Source organism: Eublepharis macularius, chromosome 17 (genome assembly GCF_028583425.1).
Source record: "Eublepharis macularius isolate TG4126 chromosome 17, MPM_Emac_v1.0, whole genome shotgun sequence".
In the NCBI taxonomy this organism is placed as follows: Eukaryota; Metazoa; Chordata; class Lepidosauria; order Squamata; family Eublepharidae; genus Eublepharis; species Eublepharis macularius.
This window is the reverse complement of record NC_072806.1, coordinates 20,780,070-20,798,924: the sequence shown is the minus strand read 5'-3', so window position 1 is coordinate 20,798,924 and position 18,855 is coordinate 20,780,070. Positions and strand designations below refer to the sequence as shown.

The 18,855-nt window shown below is 45.9% G+C and overlaps 1 protein-coding gene across 1 annotated transcript in view; it reads left to right on the top strand.

The window, feature by feature from the left end:
- RNF43 (ring finger protein 43) overlaps nt 1–18,855 on the top strand; it is a 53,712-nt gene that overhangs the window by 23,279 nt on the left and 11,578 nt on the right. The window contains exons 3-5 of the mRNA XM_055002036.1: nt 10,005–10,079; nt 13,241–13,372; nt 18,402–18,503. Coding sequence (XP_054858011.1) covers nt 10,005–10,079; nt 13,241–13,372; nt 18,402–18,503 — 309 coding nt within the window. The remainder of the gene's footprint in view (nt 1–10,004; nt 10,080–13,240; nt 13,373–18,401; nt 18,504–18,855) is intronic.

Below are 18,855 nucleotides of genomic sequence, written 5' to 3'. Positions count from 1 at the left end.
GTTGGTTGGCGCACACTTGGCACTGTACTCATTATTGTAATGGCAATCATTTCAGGTGGATAGCTGTGTTGGTCTGTAGTAGAAGAGCAAGATTCAGGTCCAGCAGCACCTTAGAGACCAACCAGATTTCCAGAGTATGAGATTTCGAGAAATCTAGTTGATCTTTAAGGTACTTAAAGTACTCAGAGATGCTTTAGGCTGATCCTGCCCTGGGCAGGGGGTTGGACTAGATGATCTGTATGGCCCCTTCCAACTCTATAATTCTATGGTTCTATGATACTACTGGATCTGAATCTTGCTCTTGAAATGGCAAGGAGTTCAGCCCAGAGGGTCTGCCAAATGGATTCAGAGGGCCAAGATGGCAGTGCAAACGGGGGAAGTGGCTGACACATGAGAATTTGGGGATGGGGACTCAGGTAGCCCACCTTTTTGATGTTCCAGTTTAGGAATCATCACGCCATTAACTGTTTCAGTGATAAGAAGTTAGATTTTGTAAAGGGCTTGTTGAAATCCTGTAGGCCTAGACACACCAAGTATGATCCAGAAAAACTGAAAAACCTTTAAGGTGCATTTCCTCAGGTGGGAGAGATGTAAGTACGTGCAAAACACTCAATGAATTGAACGTTGGCTAACACATCCCATGTTGGCAAACAGTTTTTGACAGTTTCAGTAGGGCTATTATTCCAGAGGGTGAGCCAGCTGCCATGGTACGCTGTTTGTTAATGGCCCTGCTGTTCCTATTTTAGTGATGCTTCCAGCATTCTCCTCCACTGACCTTTTCCCTGGATTTTGGAGTTCCACATTACCTGTTCTTGTTTCCAGAACTTGACGGTACTAGAAACCTTCCTTTGTGGTCTCTGCTTCACAATCATGGGCTTTGCAGCTGTGCAGAGCTAGGAAACTTCTAGGGCTAGCATTCCCCCCTGCCCGCCTGCCAGAGCTTGGCCTGTGCATGCCTATAGAGGAGGAGTCATGCCTTCTCTATCCACTGCCACAATTGGGAACCTTCTTCGTGAGATTTTTCTTCCCTCTGAGCTATCCCACCCCTCCACCCCCTGCTTCATTGCTTAAAATGTTGTTAGTGTATAGAATTAGTTCTTCATGTTGTAATTAAGTTATTTCTGTACATTGTTATCTTCTTAGAATCTCTCTACATGAGACGACTTGGCGCATGTTCGTCAAGGGTAGGGAGATGCAGTGTTAGCTGGGAAGCGTAGTTTAAAAAGACAGCCCGCTATATTGCTCCTCCAAGGGTTTGTCAATTTCATTTTCGCCTTCTCTAAGGCTGTCAGTTTCACCTCTCCAGTCTAAAACTGTGTGGGATCGCAACCAGAGGGCAGTGAGGGATGGAAACAGGCTGGAGCTGCCTTCCGGAGCCAGGCTTGGACCTGGAGAGGTTATAATGGGCTGAAGTTTCCCTTCTGATATTTCACAGCCCCTTCACACAGCTCTGGTGTATAGCAAAGCCTTTGCCCTGCTGCCGGGTCTCTTTTTAAACTGCCCTTCCCGGCTACCATTGCATCTCCTGACATGTGTTCTTCACCTATCTCATGTAGAGAGACTCCTACTGACAACACTTTGGCACCAATAGTATAGAAAACGATTTTCAAGTAGCTGTGTAGGTCTGTAGCATCACAATGAAAGACGAGTCTAGTGGCACCTTTACAGATTCATAAAATTTATTCCAGCATAAGCTTTTACTAGTCAGAGCTCACTTAATTAGATGCATCTACCTAATGGACATATACTCCATAGCATTTGAGGAAGTGAACTCTGACTCAAGGAAGCTTATGCAGGAATAAATTGGTTTAGTGTTTAAGGTGCTGCTAGAAATCTGCTATTTTGCGCCACTATTCCACTTTCCTGTTTCCAGATGTTCCTGCAGTTCCTTCTGATCATTTGTGTTCCCCCCCAAACCACTGCCTCTTTATGTTGTGATTTGATCGTACCCAAGACATATCAAAGATCTTTGACTGTAATGTTTTACCAATGCGCAGGAACACATGTGCCCTTCAGTCCAACAGAGCAGAAACAGAATCTTAATGCGCTAATATATAGGATTGCACGAATCTTCTTTTGCAGCAGTTTATCAATACACACGAGTGCACTGGTCACACAGAGGAGAGAAAAGATGCCCATTAAGGGAAAGATCTGAAATTGGTGACAAACTGCCCATGACTAGGTCCAGATGGAATGCTTAAAATTCTCCTAGTTCAGCCAGATTGGAGGAGTGAACGAGCACAGAGAGAAATTCCAAAAGAACAAAGGGATTAAGCAGAAGAAATCAGATGGTCCTTAGTTGTGCGTATGTAAAGTGCCATCAAGTCACAACTGATTTATGGTGCCCCCTCCTGGGGCTTTCAAGGCAAGTGAGAATCAGAGGTGGTTTGCCATTGCATTCCTCTGCAGAGTCTTCCTTAGTGGTCTCCCATCCAAGTACTGACCCTGACCCTGTTTAGCTTCCAAAATCTGACAAGATCAGGCTACTCCATGCCACCGTCCCTCCCAGGTTCTTAGTTACTGTTTTTAATAATGCCTGTTCCAAATAGCGCTTTACATAAGAAATAAAGTGGATTCTGCCAAAAGGAGCTTACATTCTACGTTTGTACAGAAGGGGCTGCAACAGAGGAGGAATGTGTTCAAAAGTAGTTAATGCATAACTTAGGTTTAAATCAGCGGGAGGTGAGACTAAGGGGATAGAGCCAGGAATGTTTCCTCATGCTTTGCAGCCATTTCAGTTTTTGAAATGGCTACAGCACAAAGAAAACAGCAGTTTTGGGGAGTCAGTTTGGTGTAGTGGTTAGGAGCAGCAGGACTCTAACCTGGAGAACCAGGTTTGATTTCCCACTCCTCTGCTTGAAGCCAGCTGGGTGACCTTGGGGCAGTCACAGCTCTCTCAGAGCTGTCTCAGCCCCACCCATCTCACAGGGTGATTGTCGTGAGGATAATAATAACAACACACTTTGTAAACCGCTCCGAGTGGGCGTTAAGTTGTCCTGAAGGGTGGTATATAAATCGAATGTTGTTGTTGTAGTTGTTACCAAGTATAGATAGATACTTGGCAATATCTATCTATCTATCTATCTATCTATCTATCTATCTATCTATCTATCTATCTATCTATCTATCTATCTATCTATCTATCTATCTATCTATCTATCTATCTATCTATCTATCTATCTATCTATCTATCTATCCTACCCTTCCTCCAAGGGACTCAAGAGGGATTTTCATTTCTCATTCTGTCTTCACTACAACCCTGTGTGGTAGGTTCAGCTGAGAGACAATGACTGAACCATGCTCACTCAGCGATCTTCCATGGCAGTGTGCAAATTTAATTCTGGGTCTCACATATCCTAATCTGATAATCTCAGGCAGTGGGGTGTAGTGGTTAGAGTGCGGGACTAGGACCAAGTTCAATTCTCCCCCTTGCCATGAAACTTTCTGGGTGACCCTGTCATTCTTTCCCAGGACAGCCTGAGAACAAAATGGAGGATGGGAGAACCATGTATGCCTCTCTGAGCTTCTTGGATGGGATAAAAATTCACTGACTAAATAATAACTATTATATCACGCTGGCTTTCCATACTATAGAGATACTCTGCAAAAGGAACCCTAGTAAATATTATTTTAACAACTATGTATTTTCTGGCACTTCCAGATCCTTCCATTCCACATACGTCTTTTTGAAACTTGAAAGCAAGATGGATCAAAGTTGGTTTGGACATGCAAAACAGCCTTCACAGCCAGTATGGGCAAACTCTACTCTGTACAGGGGATTGATGTACGCAGCTCCCAAAATATGAAAATAGGGAAGAAAGGGGACAGAGGTGGCTATCCTAGAGGGAGTAGAAGGCAGTGGAGGAGCAAGGTAGTGCTAAGTTAGGGCACTTTGGGGGGACTGAAGATTTGAGGCTTGAAGAAGGTCAGGGGAAAGGCCTGGATGGAGAGAACGAATGAAAGGTTCTGCCAAGCACAGGCTACATGCTTAGAAGTCTCAGAAAAAGGGGGCATGCTCTTCACACATTAAGGAGTGGGTCTAGGGTCCCAACACAATCCCAAGTGAGTTGTGGATTCTCATTTCCACATGTGCAGGTGTCGATCCTTTAATAACTTGTTCTGTTACCAAATGTTTGGCACTGGTGATTTCTTTGAGGCATTCTTACGATGGGTGTTCTCATTTATTCCATCCTCCGGAAATTTTATGTTTGTATTTAATGTTTAATTGTGTTGTTTATAGTATTTTTACTGATTTTATTTCACTGGTTTTGCTCAAGACCTTTGGTTTAAATGAGCTTATGAAGAAAGGGAAATAATGAGAAGTCCCAGTTAGGATGGGGTTAACATTTTCCCAACCTGAAATAGTCCTGGGAAGGAGAGAGGTGCTATTTGGGGAAACCGGTTATACGCATGGGTTTTCCCAACAATCCCAATAACACCTTGGGACACCATCTTGGCAATCTGCTTGGCCTCTTTGGGATACCATCTTGGGGATCTGGTTGGCCTCCTTGGGACGCCATCTTGACAATCTGGTTGGCCTCTTTGGGACGCCATCTTGGCAATCTGGTTGGCCTCTTTGGGACGCCATCTTGGCAATCTGGTTGGCCTCTTTGGGACGCCAACTTGGGGATCTGGTTGGTTTCTTTTGTGATGAGCATCAAACACCAGCCTTCACAGCATACACTTAGGCTATTTCAGATTGGAAAAATGGTGCAAGGGAGGAAAGCTGAAGCCCCTTCTCTGTGCGCACCAAGGGCCTGAACCTAATTGGACATCCCACACACGAGAAGAGAACCCACAATGTGTGTGACACAAGATGGGGAATCGAGACCCAATTTATGTGCTCCGAAATATGTGAAGGCGGCATAGGGTGGCCCGAGACATTCTCTCTCCACACACACGTCCATTTATTTGTTTGTTTACATTATTTATAATCTGCCTTTTTCACACTCAAGGCAGATTACACAGTGTAATTCAATATGATAATGGTCAGGACATTCAGTCAACTATATAATACGGTACAGATTCCGGAAACTTGAAAACAAGCAGAAATCTGATCCAGAGCCGAAACAACATTGAAGCAAAACATAAGCCATTTGCCACAATGTAATAAATGACAGTAACAAACTGAGCAAGTTGCATTCAAACATTCTCTGCAACGTTGCAAGGGACTCCGGGGGCATACTGCTGAGAATGCATGCCGCTTCCACAGCATCCCTAAACGTGTTAACTCCGGAAGGAAAAGAAGTTGCAAAATCCACCAGGGAGATTCTTTCTGGCACACCACCAGCCCTCATAGTCTGAGTTTCTGGGGAGTAGGGTGTGTGGGCGGGGTGGTGGGGGTGGAGGAGGAGGGAGGGAGGATATCTGCAAATCCAGAGGGCTATCCAGACACCAGAGTGCCTGGGCAAAGCTGATCTTGCCGCCTCTGTGGGTGGTCTTGAGGGGGAGCGCAATCCAGGCAAAAGGGGAGGCCTTGGCTTTGGCAAAGATGCCAGCGTAGAGCACTCAGATGGGGTTTGTGCAAGAAGGCTCCACTCTGCCAACAGATCTTAGCAACCAGGCCAGGCAGCGCCATGCCTTCCTTCCTACCTCCCCCCACCTTCCCCCCCATCTGCAGAAGAATATGATTACAGGGTGCTGCCTTTCCACTGCATTTCCCTGTGAGAGCAGTGCGGAAGGGGGAGGGGGGAGGAAGCCTTACCATGTGTCCCTGAGAGGAGAAAGCTCCAACGACTGATTCCTGGGCTCAAGCTGGTGGGGAAGAGAGATTCCTGAATTCCGATTCCTGCCCGAGAATCCCCAGATGTGCATGTAGGGGCCAAATACTTCTTCCACAGTGCAAGAAATGGCTTTATGTGCTGAGGGTACCCTCCCAGGGAAAACATGTTCTAAAAAAGTGATCAATGGATATACTTCTGAGAAGCTGCAGGGTGTGAATCTCCTCTGTTAAGCCTGTGCCAAACCCACCTCCTTTATGCTCCTGAGTTACATGCACAGTGAGACCCCCTCCCACTTCTGTTTCTGAGCAGATGCAGAATGTGTGTATGTTCCTCCTTTGCACTTCTAAGCATGTGAAGTGTGCCTCCTCCTCTGCACTACTAGACAAATGCAGCGTGTACCTGTTTCCTTTAGAAAACAGAAATGCAGTGGCGCCTTAAAGTCTAAGAACATTTATTCTAGTATGAGCTTTCGGGCGGTAGAACTCACTTCTTCAGATACAATGGGAAGAAAGAAACCCCCTTACCTCCTTTTTGCAGAAAAGTACAGATGGGGAGGAGGAAAGAGGGAGGAGTTGTATAGTTTCTGCGATTTCCCCATTGTATCTGAAGAAGTGAACTCTGCTTCACAAAAGCTCATGTTGGAATACATGTTTTTAGCCTTTGAGGTGCCACTGGGTTTTTATTCTGTTTTGCCACAATTAGATGAACGTGGCTACCCCACTAGAACTTTCTCCTTTATGCCTTTGAACATGTGCAGAGTGAACGTCTTCTTTATTGCTACTTCTCAGGGCTAGGGCTGACTGCAGCATTAAAACCCTCCTTCCAGGTCTAATGTTCTTTTGCATGAGAACAGGTATAAGAACACACATGAATGTGTTCCCATGTATGCCCACTCAATGACTTGCATCCCATCTAGAATTTCTTGCAGGTACGTAGGGTGTGTAATTCCCCCCCCCCCCCAATTCCACCCATCTGCAGTGGCACGGAACATAGACCCCTAAGAATAACAGGGGAGAACTGGTAAAAATCCACCTTGGACCTGTGGACCTTAGCAGAATCCCTTGCCTTCCCTTGTAGCCAGGGCTTAAGTCTGGAAGGCAGTGTAAAAGGCTCAGCTCCGGAACTTCTGGTGATCAACTGCAGAATGTTGTAGGGTTGCCAGCTCCGGCTTGGAAAATTCCTGGAAATTTGGAGACAGTGCTTGTGAAAGGGGGAGTTTGGGAAGGGATTTCACCTTGAATCTTTATTTTATCATGGAGTTTGCCTTTTGAAGCTGCCGTTTCCTCCTGATCTCTGTAGTGTGGAGATCAGTGGGATTTCCAGAAAAGTTCCAGGACTCGCCTGGAGGTTGGCAACCTCGATTAACATCCTTACAGCATAACTAATGAAAGAAGAACAAGATTTGGATCCAGTAGCACCTTAAGACTAACTAGATTTCTAGGGTATGAGCTTTCAAGATTCAAGACTCATCTGATGATGGGAAAGTTCCTGCCCTGGAAATCTAGTCAGTCTTTAAGGGGCTACTGGACCCGAATCTTGCTCTTCTACTACAGACCAACATGGCTACCCACCTGAAACTGCCAAAAGAAGGTGGCATGTGGAAAGAACAGCCTACGGCAGGCTTGGTCCCCCCCGCCCCCCCCCACACTTCTTTTAATCTCAGCTGAACACCCTGATGCCCCCTTTGCATCTTGGCTGGCATCCCTCTGTATGCCCAAAGGCTGTTTGCATCTGCAGCGGCAGCAGCTCAAAGCAGGCAAGAGGCTCTTGTGGAACTGCTCGGGCTGCTCCAGGCTGTGGCGAGGCCAGGCTGTGGTTCCCATCCAGGCCTTTGAAGTGGAGCCAGCGGGTGGTTTTGGGGCACGGTCCTGGCTGGGATCCAGTGCCAATGGGATGCAGGGGAGGGAGGCAGGTGAGCCAGCAGGCCAGGGCGGAAGGGGTGGGGAAGGGAATTTAAGGTGGACGAGGTGGGGAGGGGACGTGCGTGTTGCTGCTCTTTGGTGGCATGGCTGCCTTGTAGCTGGGGAACACACAGCAGAGCCTTGTTCCAACTGTCTGGGCTGGGCTGAAGGGGAGGGGATTGGGGAGAAGAGACAGAGAGAAAGAGAGAGATTGGCCAAATTGCACCCTGCCTAAGCAAGGGGCAGGCGGCACTGTTCCCTCCCAGGTGGCGTGCACATTGCAGAGTCAAAGCAGGACTGCCTTGCTTTCCCTCTGCTTCTCTTGTAATGTGTCAGTTGCCATCAGACGCAGCAAAGAGAAGGCAGTAAATCATGCAAGCAAATCAAGCTGCCTTAGCCAGAACGACTGAGCAGCAAATCAGAGGTCTTTCCTACCACCTACTATCTGAAATCCTTTTGAACCAGGAGATGCACAGGGTTGAACCTGGGACCTTTTGCATTCAAAATGTTTGCTGTGCCACTGAGCCCTGGCCCCTTCCCAAAAAGGTACTGCAGTCCATTACGGTGGGTGGGGAACAGTTGGCAACTCTAGTAGCAGAAAATACAGTGCTCGCAAGCAGCGGCTGCAGCAGGCAAGCCAGTTTGGCTTTCAGGTACCATGAAGGTAGCTGATGGACAAATCTTTCCCACAGGGCATGGGACGTTTTCCTGACCAAGCCCTACAAGAGTTGTGCAAGAGGACGAGATCTTCCTTTCATTTCCATGAAACCTGAGCCAAAGCACTTGAGTGGATTGTGCCCGTTGGCAGGGCTTTTTTTCAGCAGGAACGCAGTGGAACGGAGTTCCGGAACCTCTTGAAAATGGTCACATGGCTGGTGGCCCCGCCCCCTGATCTCCAGACAGAGGGGAGTTTAGATTGTCCTCTGCGCTGCTCAGTGGCATGGAGGGCAATCTCAACTCCCCTCTGTCTGGAGATCAGGGGGTGGGGCCACCAGCCGTGTGACCATTTTCTCCGAGGGCAACCCACTGAGTTCCACCACCTCTTTTCTCAGAAAAAAAGCCCTGCCCATTGGTCATCAGTGTAGGAGGGGTGCTAATGATACCACATTGCCTTAGTCTGGCCTTACGTTAAATTCATGAAAGCCCCCCAATCAGTCCTAAAGCTCCCAGATATCCTTGTAGTTGAGAACCAGAAATCTTACACATGAGTAATATTAGGATACAACTCAGCCTTCTAAAATCTCCAGCGTTTCAATGGGAGAAACATCTGCTTTATTCTCTCCCGTGAAACATATGGAACTGAAAAAAACACAGGTTTGTGCTATTCCTTATTTAAAAAAAATACAGATGGTTGTTTGAATAAATGAAATCCTTTTTCAGTTTTATTGCAAATCCCACCCACTCCACCCCTGTTAAACTGCTAAGCAGTTTTCAACCATGTTTGTTTTTTACTGGAAGAGAGTCCCACAAATGAACGAAATACATAATTAGGATAGAAGAACTGCCTGGCCAGGACAAGAGCCAGCACGCGCTTCATTCCCCATCCCAGTTCCAACAGAGGCTTTTCAGTCTCTCATTTGTCCCCCAACCTTTGGTGGTGAAACCTGGCCGGCATGGCTAATAACCAGTGTGATAACTGTCTGTTCTAGAGCCTTGTTGGATCAGAGCGGTGGGTCCATCTAGTCTGGCATCCTGATTTCAAGGGTTTCTGATAAGGGCATCAAAGCAAGAAACCTGCTTTCATTATACATCCTTAGGATCTGCTATTTCAGGTAGGGCTGCCAACCTCCAGTTGGGGCCTGGAGTTCATCCCGAATTACAATTGATTTGCAGAGTACAGAGAAAATGACAACTTTAGAGGGTGGACTCTTTGGCATCAGATCCCTGCTGAACTCCACTCTCTCCTCTCCCCAAACTCCTTCCTCCCCAGGATCCACCCCCAATTCTCCAAGAGTTTCCGAACCCGAAGTTGCAAACCCCAATGCCAAGGTATACTGTCCCTACATATGGAGGTTCCATTTAGCAATCAGGCTACGAAGAGTGGTAAGAGCTGCCTTGTTGGGTCAGTCGAGCATTCTGTCCTCAACAGTGCCCAGTGCTTCCCTGCTTCCCAAGGGACTAGTTTTCTCACAAACATCTTGCGGGGGTGGGGGGGACGACAGATGAACTTATGCTGAATGGATGGATGGAATGAGATATGGTACGAGATGAAGACCACAAAAGAGATGATCTAGTAAAGAGGGGAAATGGAGGACTACCAACTTGAGGCAGAGGACGAGAAGCACTGCAGCCAGCACAGGCCATGTATGCTACAGTAGAAGATGGCCCAGCAGGATACACGTAAGCTCATGAAAATGTTTCCTTTGTTCTGTTTGGACAGGCTAAACTGGCAGGGGAGAGAGGGGCACGGGCTGTCCTCTTTGACATTACAGATGACCAGGGAGCCGCTGACCAGGTAAGGAGATGCTTTTCTTCCAGTCAGTTAACAGTTCCATGTGTTCTGTAAAAAAACTGATTTAACAGGTCTTATCCCCACCCCATTTCTGTCCTTTGAATTCTGTGAATTGGGATATTTATTGACTTAGCTAGATGCTCATGGAGAGACAGAGATGGGTATTGAGATGGGTCCATCAAGATGGTGAGCAAGCAGCACTCCAGTTTCTCATCCCCGCAGAATTTGCCCAGCTGGCCTCTCCTCCTCCTCCTCCTCCTCCTCCTCCTCCTTTGGGCTCTCATTTTTGCCCTCTGCTTTCACAAGTCGTGTTGTGCTTCCCAACAGTAGCTGCTATATACACAGTCAGTCCTCTGTTTCCAGGCCTGTTAACAATCTTTGCTTCTTTCCTTGGAGCCAGGGGTGTTGGTTGCTAGGCCTGAAAAGAGGATGGGGATTGGGAAGGCAAAGCTATTTCCCCACGCAGTTCCTAGGTGCAGGAGCTGATGAGGGGGTCCCTCTGTCGTACATAGGGTTGCCAGCCTCCAGGTGGTGGCTGGAAATCCCCCGGAATTACAACTGATCTCCAGGTGACAGGGATCAGTTCCCCTGGAGAAAATGGCTGCCTTGGAAGGTGGACTCTATGGCAGTATAGCCAACTGAAGTCCCTCCCCTCCCCAAACCCTGCCCTCTCCAGGCTCCACCCTCTAGATCTCCAGGAATTTCCCAACTAGGAGCTGGCAACCCTAGTCATACAAAAGGCTGCAGCTTCCTCTAGCACAGCCCTACCGTCTTCCTCTTCCTCTCAGCTTTCAGTCAGCCCCTCTTCTACTCGTGTCAGCAAAGCACTTCAGGAGAACAGTAGGCAGACTTGCAAGCATGGGGCATTGTTACATAAGACAATGTGGGCCCAAGACATTTTGTTTCCTGAGGCAAGAAATCTAATTTACACCCCGTTCTTCTAGCAAGAAAAAGGGATAACAATGAATTAAATTACTAATAATGAAGGCCAATAGGCCATTGAATAGTATGCCTGTTCTGTTGCCTAAGGCAGGGTACTTCTCTTTACTTAACCGTAGGGCCAGCCTCATGCCATGATTAAATATAGTGGCATGTGGACAGGCTCAAGGTTGTGTTGTATCGATATAACTCTATTCAATCACTGATCTTTTTAAAGAAGAAAAAAAGCCCTGATGAGAGGGAGAGGAAACGGGTGTTGAGGAGGAATGGATGCTTTGTGAGCGGACCCAAAAAAGGAGAAGCTACCACGGTCTAATACGACTGCGACAAAGAGAATTCCCCCATGGTATACAGTAAATAACAATAACAAGTATATAAGTGAGATTTATAAAGAGCAAAAGTGCTATGATACAATAAATAAATAACTATTTTGTAAATAGTTATTAAATACATCAATAAATAACATTATAATAAATGATCTTAATTTATGATAATGTTATTTATTGATGTATTTAATAACTATCTATAAAATTGTTATTTATTTATTGTATCATAGCACTTTGTAATTTTGCACTTTATAAACTTCATTTATATACTTGTTAGTGTTGTTTACTGTATACTATGGTGGCATTCCCTTTGTTGTAGTTGCTTTGTGAGCAGGACTGGCAAAACCCGATTTTTCTCAAACACGGCAGCCATCCAGACTGTGCTGCGATCTTTCCCAAAACTTCAGAGTAAAGAAGATTTGGGAATGACTGGAGAAAAGCCTGGGAGGTACACAAATGCACCACAGTGCTGTAGCAAAGCAGGTGGCAAATCTGTTTCTCAACAAAATCGAACTGGCAAATAATCCCTGTGGCAACACCCAGGTGCCCCGGAGGCTGGTTAAGACATTTGCATCTGTCTGATCCAGAGGATAAGACATTCCTGTTGTGCAATTTTTTAAAAAAAGTTGTCTATGATGCTGCTAGTAATGGTGCAGTTGGTTTTGGAGACTGGATATCTGCTTTGAGTTTATATGGATTCTTAATATATAAAATATGTATGTATGGGATATAGGTCTCTGATACCATAAACTACTCTGAGGGCAGGACAGACATTTTAAATACAAAAATAGTTGTGATGCCTCTGTAGGGAGAGGAATATGCTCTCTGCATGCTTAGATGGTAAGAGTTGCCAGGCTGAGCCACGGGAGGGTTGGGGGCAGGGACATGGGGAGGTGTAATGTCAGCTATGTCACTACATCACCTCCAAGGAAAATCCAGAAGTGACATAGAATAGTGGCTAGGAATTGCTGGACACTCTATGATTTTACTATAGAGTTTCCAGCAATTCCTAGCACTACCCTACGTTGCAGGTTTCTTTCTCTCTCTGCTGTTCAAAGCAGCAGTGGGCCACTAAGGCTGCCAGCAGGAAGCCTCCCACTATCATGAGAGGCCTGGCAGCCCTGTTGTGGATGTGGAGAGTGCCCTCAAGTCATAACTGACTTATGGGGTTTTCATGACAAGAGACTGACAGGGGTAGTTTGCCATTGCCTGCCTCTGTGACCCTGGTCTTCATTGGAGGTCTCCCATCCAGTTACTAACCAAGGCTGGCCTGCTTAGCTTCTGAGATCTGAGGTGATCAGGCTCACCTGGGCTATCCAGGTCAGGGCAGCCCTATTAGAGGAGTTGATTTCAAGGACTTTTGCCTTGGAGAATGTCCTGATGGATTGCACCCCATTTCAGTTCATTGGAAGGGTGTCCCATTTGGATTTCTGCACCTGACACCAAAAGATTTTGGGCCCTTGTTGACAAGTGCTAGACAGTCTTGATTGTGTAGCACAAATATATGTTGTTTGTGTAGCACAAATATACGAAGCCAAGCAATTTTTACAGATGGCTGTCAGTAGCTAAGAGATGATTGGGACACGAATCCAGATCTTTACTGGAGTCACACTGGAATGCCATTCCAGTGCCAGGTGAAACAGATTCTGGGTTCTTGGAAAGAACTCCCGTCTCTCATGCCCAACTGTTTTGTTGGCTTTGTTTCCAGTATCTGTATTACTAGTCCTACCGCATTGTTTACTGGCGGTCTTTGCTGTCAGATTGTATTGCTTTTCATATTTTCTAATTGCCTTTGAGTCTCGGTGAGAAAGGCAGATTACAAAATGAATAGTAATAACTAGTAATGATAATTCCTGGCCTTCAATGGCACATCCTACATCTGAGTTTGTCTTTCTGCAGCTGAAGAAGCCCCGAGGACTGAGTCACCCTGTGGTTCTCATCTGGGGCCACGACGCCGAGCTGCTGATGGGGGTGGTTAACAATAACCGAGAAGCCCATGTGAAGATTGAGGTGAAAGAGATGCCAGCTTGGGTGAGTGTTTAGCCTAAAGTCTCAACATGTTGCTAAAATATTCGTGGTATAGCACTGCATTTTTATCCCTGACTCAGGATATATTTTATTGATTATTTATTTTTTAAAAAATTATCTGCTTGTTTGCTCAATCCATGGTGGCTTACAAGTAAATGCAGATTGTTATCAAACATCATAAAACTGGCTGAAACCAAAACTGAAATACATATATAAAGATGGGTAGCCGTGTTAGTCTGTCTGTAGCAGTAGAAAAGAGCAGGAGTCCAGTATCACCTATAATTCTAACAAAATTTGTGGTAGGGGATGAGCTTTCGTGAGTTACACAGCTCACTTCTTTAGATACCAAGTGAGCTGTGACTCACTTCTCATACCCTACCTCAAATTTTGTTAGTCTTATAGGTGCTAATGGACTCTTGCTCTTTTCTACATAAATAAAAACACACAAGGGAAGGAAGAAGGGTCACGGAAGGAACATCAGGCAAAATTTTAAAAAATCTTCACTTGCTGGTGGAAGACAGTGCGGGAAGGGGACAGGCGAATATCCTTGGGAAGGAAGAGAGTTCCATAATTTTAGCACCCAGACCCAGAAGGCCTTTGCTTGAGTTGCCACTTTGGTTGCCAACCTCCAGGTGGTGTCTGGAGGTCTCCCAAAATTCCAACTGATCTCCATGCCCAAAATCAGTTCCCCTGAAGAAAATGGCAACTTTGGGGAGGGTGGTGGTGGTCTTTATGACACTATGCCCCGATGAGGTCCCTCCTCTGTCCCAAACCCACCATTTCCAGGCTCTACCTCCCAAACTTTCAGGAATTCTCCAGCCTGGAGCTGGCAACCCTAGTTGCCATCCCCCTAAATTCAGAAGCCAGGGAACACCTAAAAAGGAAGGGGGGGAGGGGTGTATAAATCTTAACCCTCCCTGTGAAGGCTGTCCACCATCCTGTTTTAAATGTGTTGTTTTTAATGTACATGAATTTTTAAATTGTATTTTTAATATGTTGTTATACGCCCTGAGCCCGCTCGCAGGGAGGGCAGAATAGAAATCTGAAATAAATAAAAATAAATGAAGCGGGGCATAATAGTGGGCAGGTAGGTTCAGATGGGCATAGGCAATACTTATGCTGGTCCCAAACTGTGTAGGGTTTTAAAAGTCAGCACCAGCACCTTGAACTGGGCCTGGAACCGAATTTTGAATTATTCTATTCAAAAGATAGATCCCTGAAATGGGAATGTTAAAAGTACATGACCCCGAAAATGTTTTTGCATTCCTCCATGGAAGTTGGGCCTATCCATAGTAGGTAGGGCTTTATGTTGTCTTGCTTCAGCCTTCATTAACTCCCCCCCCCCCAACTGAAAGCACCTTCCCTTCTGCTCCAGAGCTCCTGAAAAAGCTGCAAATTTCAGTGCTGCATAGGGTTGCCAGCCTCCAAGTGGGACCTGGAGATCTCCTGTAATTATAACTGATCTCGAGACAACAGATATCAGTCCCCCTGGAGAAAATGGCTGTTTTGGAGGGTAGACTATGGTATTATACCCCACTGAGGTGTCTCTCCTCCCCAAACTCCACCCTCTCCAGTCACCTCCCTGAAATCTCGAGGAATTTTCCAACCCAGAGTTGATAACCTTACCTCATTATAAATAAGAGTGTGCTCAGGAGCGGGTCAAGGGGAGGGAGTCCTCCCTATAATGTTGCTTGAGGTCCCACAAAACGATCTTGTTATCCTTTTGTGATTCCTGCTTCAGTTCCTTCTCCAAAGCATTTATTTATTCACCCCACTTCTCCACTATGGCTATCTGCCTCTCCTATTTGTCCTTCTTCAGATTAATTTGCTTCTTAGTTTGTAGATCATGTTTCTTCTGCTCTTCACTTCTGCTTCTCACCAATCTTCTAATGATCTTCGTCATGCATCTGACGAAGAGAGCTGTGGTTCTCGAAAGCTTATACTACAGTAAAGTTGGTTAGTCTTAACGGTGCTACTGGACTCTTTACTATTTTGCTACTACAGACTAACACGGCTAACTCCTCTGGATCAATGGTCTAGTCTGTTACCCTTGTTTCTCTTCATTCTTCCTTCTAACGCATGGATTCCTTCTGTGTTTATCTGAAACATTTTTTAAAATTTCTTTTGCAAATGCAGCCTCTGAGATTTCTTTATCAAAGGGGAGAACAGAGAGAGAAACTTTAACCCTTCTCAGGGAGAAAAGCCACCTTTGAGTTGCTTTTACTCCTGCTGGAGGAAAAATATATCTATACATTTTCTACAGAGGAGCAAAGCTATGCTTGTGTGTGCGCGTGTGCGCGTACATGCATGGGTCTTTTATCAGTGAGAAAGAGCAGGGGATGAAAAGGTTAAAGTCTCTCCCTCTCACCATTCCATGCTCTCTTTGATAAAACAGTCTGGGAGGAGAGGCTACATTTACAAAGAAAAAATGTTTTGTTTTGTTTTAAATAAACACAACGTGTAGTGGAATTTCTTTGATAAAGTTCTCGACGTGCTCTGGATCTAGTTTCCGCTTGGCTTCTTGTCTCTTGCTTCATGGCCTTACTCATATCTTTAATCTTTCAGGTTCTGCTGGCCCTTTTCATTCTTTATTTAAACAGGCGATCCTGCTGCTATTCTGGAAACGATTCTACTCTCTATTTATCACCCCCTTCCTCTCCTTCCTTCTTGCTTTAAGCGTCATTCGCTCTTGCAGACTGACTGACTTTACATCTTATTCTTAGATTCTTATCAACCGGCCTTTCATCCGTATCACTACAAAAATGGCGATAGCTTGTATCTCCCAGGATCTTCACGAAGCTTAAACGCATTCAGCTTTTGATTTGCTTCATCTTTTCTTTAAATACTTTCAGTTTGTTCTTTTGCTTACTGAACCTTTTGTCACATTAGGAGTTGGTGTTCTCTTTCTTGACAGTCCTGTCGCAATGTACCTCCCCTCCCAAGTTTCTGTTTGTGGGTGGGTTCCCCTCCCCATCTTTTCTATTTTCTGTCGATATCCTGCCATCTTCAGTTCAAGGATCCCAAGTACTTAGGGTTGCCAGCCTCCAGGTGAGGCCTGGAGATCTCCCGGAATTACAGTTGACCTCCAGATGACAGAGATCAGTTCCTCTTCTATAGGCTGCTTTGGAGGGTGGACTCTATGGCATTATGTCTTGCTGAGGTCCCTCCTGTCCCCAAATTTTGTCCTCTACAGGATCCACCACCAAATCCCCAGGAATTTCCCAACCTGGAGTTGGCAACCCTACAAGTAACAGATGTTGAGCGAAGTCTTTTCTGCCACAGTCAACACTGAGAGCTAAGCTACAAGAGACGAATTACATGAGGAGGAGCACATGAAGAGAGTCGCAAACTCGCAATGTTAGCCGGGAAGCTGAGTTTTAAAAGAGATTGGAAGGCTTTGTCAATTTCCCCTCTCTACAGAGCCTGGGGGATGGCTGCTGGGAAGGTGTGTTTATTTCCTCTTCTCCTCTTAGAAGGGGAAGTGAAACTGACAGAGCCTTCAGGAGGCAAAGAGGAAATTAACAAGCCCTCTGAGGAGGATCTCCCTGGCTCTGTAGAGAGGGGGAATTGACAAAGCCTTCCAATCTCTTTTAAAATTCAGCTTCCCGGCTAACATTGTGACACTCTTCACGCACTTCTCATATAATTTGTCTCCTGTGGCTTGGCTCTGAGCCAGATGGGCCAGGGGTCTGACTTAATATAGGGCAGGTTCCTTCATTTCTACATGAAGCTGCCTTATACTGAATCAGACCATGGCCGTTTCCACACAGCTTACCTTTTGCTGGAACACAGCGTGTTCTCGTGCGAAGTCGTGCGATAACAGCATGTTCTCGCGCGAAGTTGCATGATAACAGCATCTTCCTGGCGTGTTTTCGCGCATGAAGACGCTGTGTTCCGGCAAAAGGTAAGCCGTGTGGAAACAGCCCATCTGTCTATCACAGTCAGTATTGTCTACTCAGACTGGCAGCAGCTCTCCAGGTTCTCAGGTAGAGGTCTTTCTCATTGCCTACCACCTGATCCTTTTAACTGGAGATGCCGGGGATTGAACCTGGCACCTTCTGCATGCCGAGCAGATGCTCTGCCACTGAGCCAGAGTCCCTCCCATAATTTCTTCTGACATGCAGAAAGTCCTGAGTTCAATCAGGTAATGTGAAAGATCTCTGTGTGAGGTCCTGGAGAGCTGCGGCTAGCCAAAGTAGACAAGACTTTGACAGGCCAATAGTCTCCGCATAAGGCAGCTTCATGGATTCATGTATCATTTTTATGCTGAAGAGCTTCACTCACATCTTTATGTTAACTCCTACGATACGTTTGCAATCCGTCTCTTTCCACCCAGGTTTCTAACTGTCCCATGAATGGTAAAGATTCTAAAGCGAAATGCCAGCTATTCCACCTAAATGTAACCTTTCTTCCTCTATTCTTTCTTCATTGGAATATTGGTGACGTGTGTGTGTGTGACTCTCTCTCTCCTTCTGCAATACGTTTGGCAGTGTTGTTATTTTAAACTCATCTTTGCCTTTTTCTGCTCAGTTCTGTTGCTAAATCCCGCCACCGATTAATAATTAACAAAGTCGTAACGATGAAATTGAAATGCACACCAAGCAGCTGGGTCAGAACTATGGCCGTTTCCACACGGCTTACCTTTTGCCAGGATGCAGCATGTTCTCGTGTGAAATTGCCACCAAACAGCGTGATCTCGCGCGAAATCGTGCGATAACAGCGAGTGATTCCGCACACGTTGGATAATGCACTTCCAATCTTCTTTATAGATCATTTGGAATGGATTTTTTCGTGTGCGGAACAAAAAATCCACCTCAAACAATTGATAAAGTGCATTGAAAGTGCATTATCCAATGTGTGCGGAATCAGCCAGCATCTTCCTGGCGTGATTTCACGCGTGAAGACGCTGTATCCCAACAAAAGGTAAGCCGTGTGGAAACAGCCTATGTCATTCCGGATGTGGAACATCCCCCCTCCTAAAAAAGCAATTTCAAGCATTTCTGCCTCCTAACCTTTTGTCTTTCTTCAACAGCCAGATTATGATGTCTGGATACTTCTCACAGTGGTCAGCACGGTCCTCTTCATTGTTTTGATCTTCATCATACGCTCTCGGTGTCAACCAAGCAGAATTCAGGTAAGAAATGATTGGCGGATCCTTCTCCAGTTCCAAAAAGCCTCAACCTTTTCTCAGTAGCTCCTCCTTATGCTGATGCTTCAGCTCACTGGGAAAGTTCCCATAGTCAGCACCAGGGCTTTTTTTCTGGGAAAAGAGATGGTGGAACTCAGTGGTGGAACTCAGGACCACACAATGACATCACTTTGGGTCAACTGGAACAAGGGGGGGAGTTTTTAAGTTTAAATTGCCCTTGGCGAAAATGGTCACATGGCCAGTGGCTCCACCCCCTGATCTCCAGAAAGAGGGGAGTTTAGAGATCAGGGGGCGGGGCCACCAGCCATGTGACCATTTTCAAGTAGTGCTGGAACTC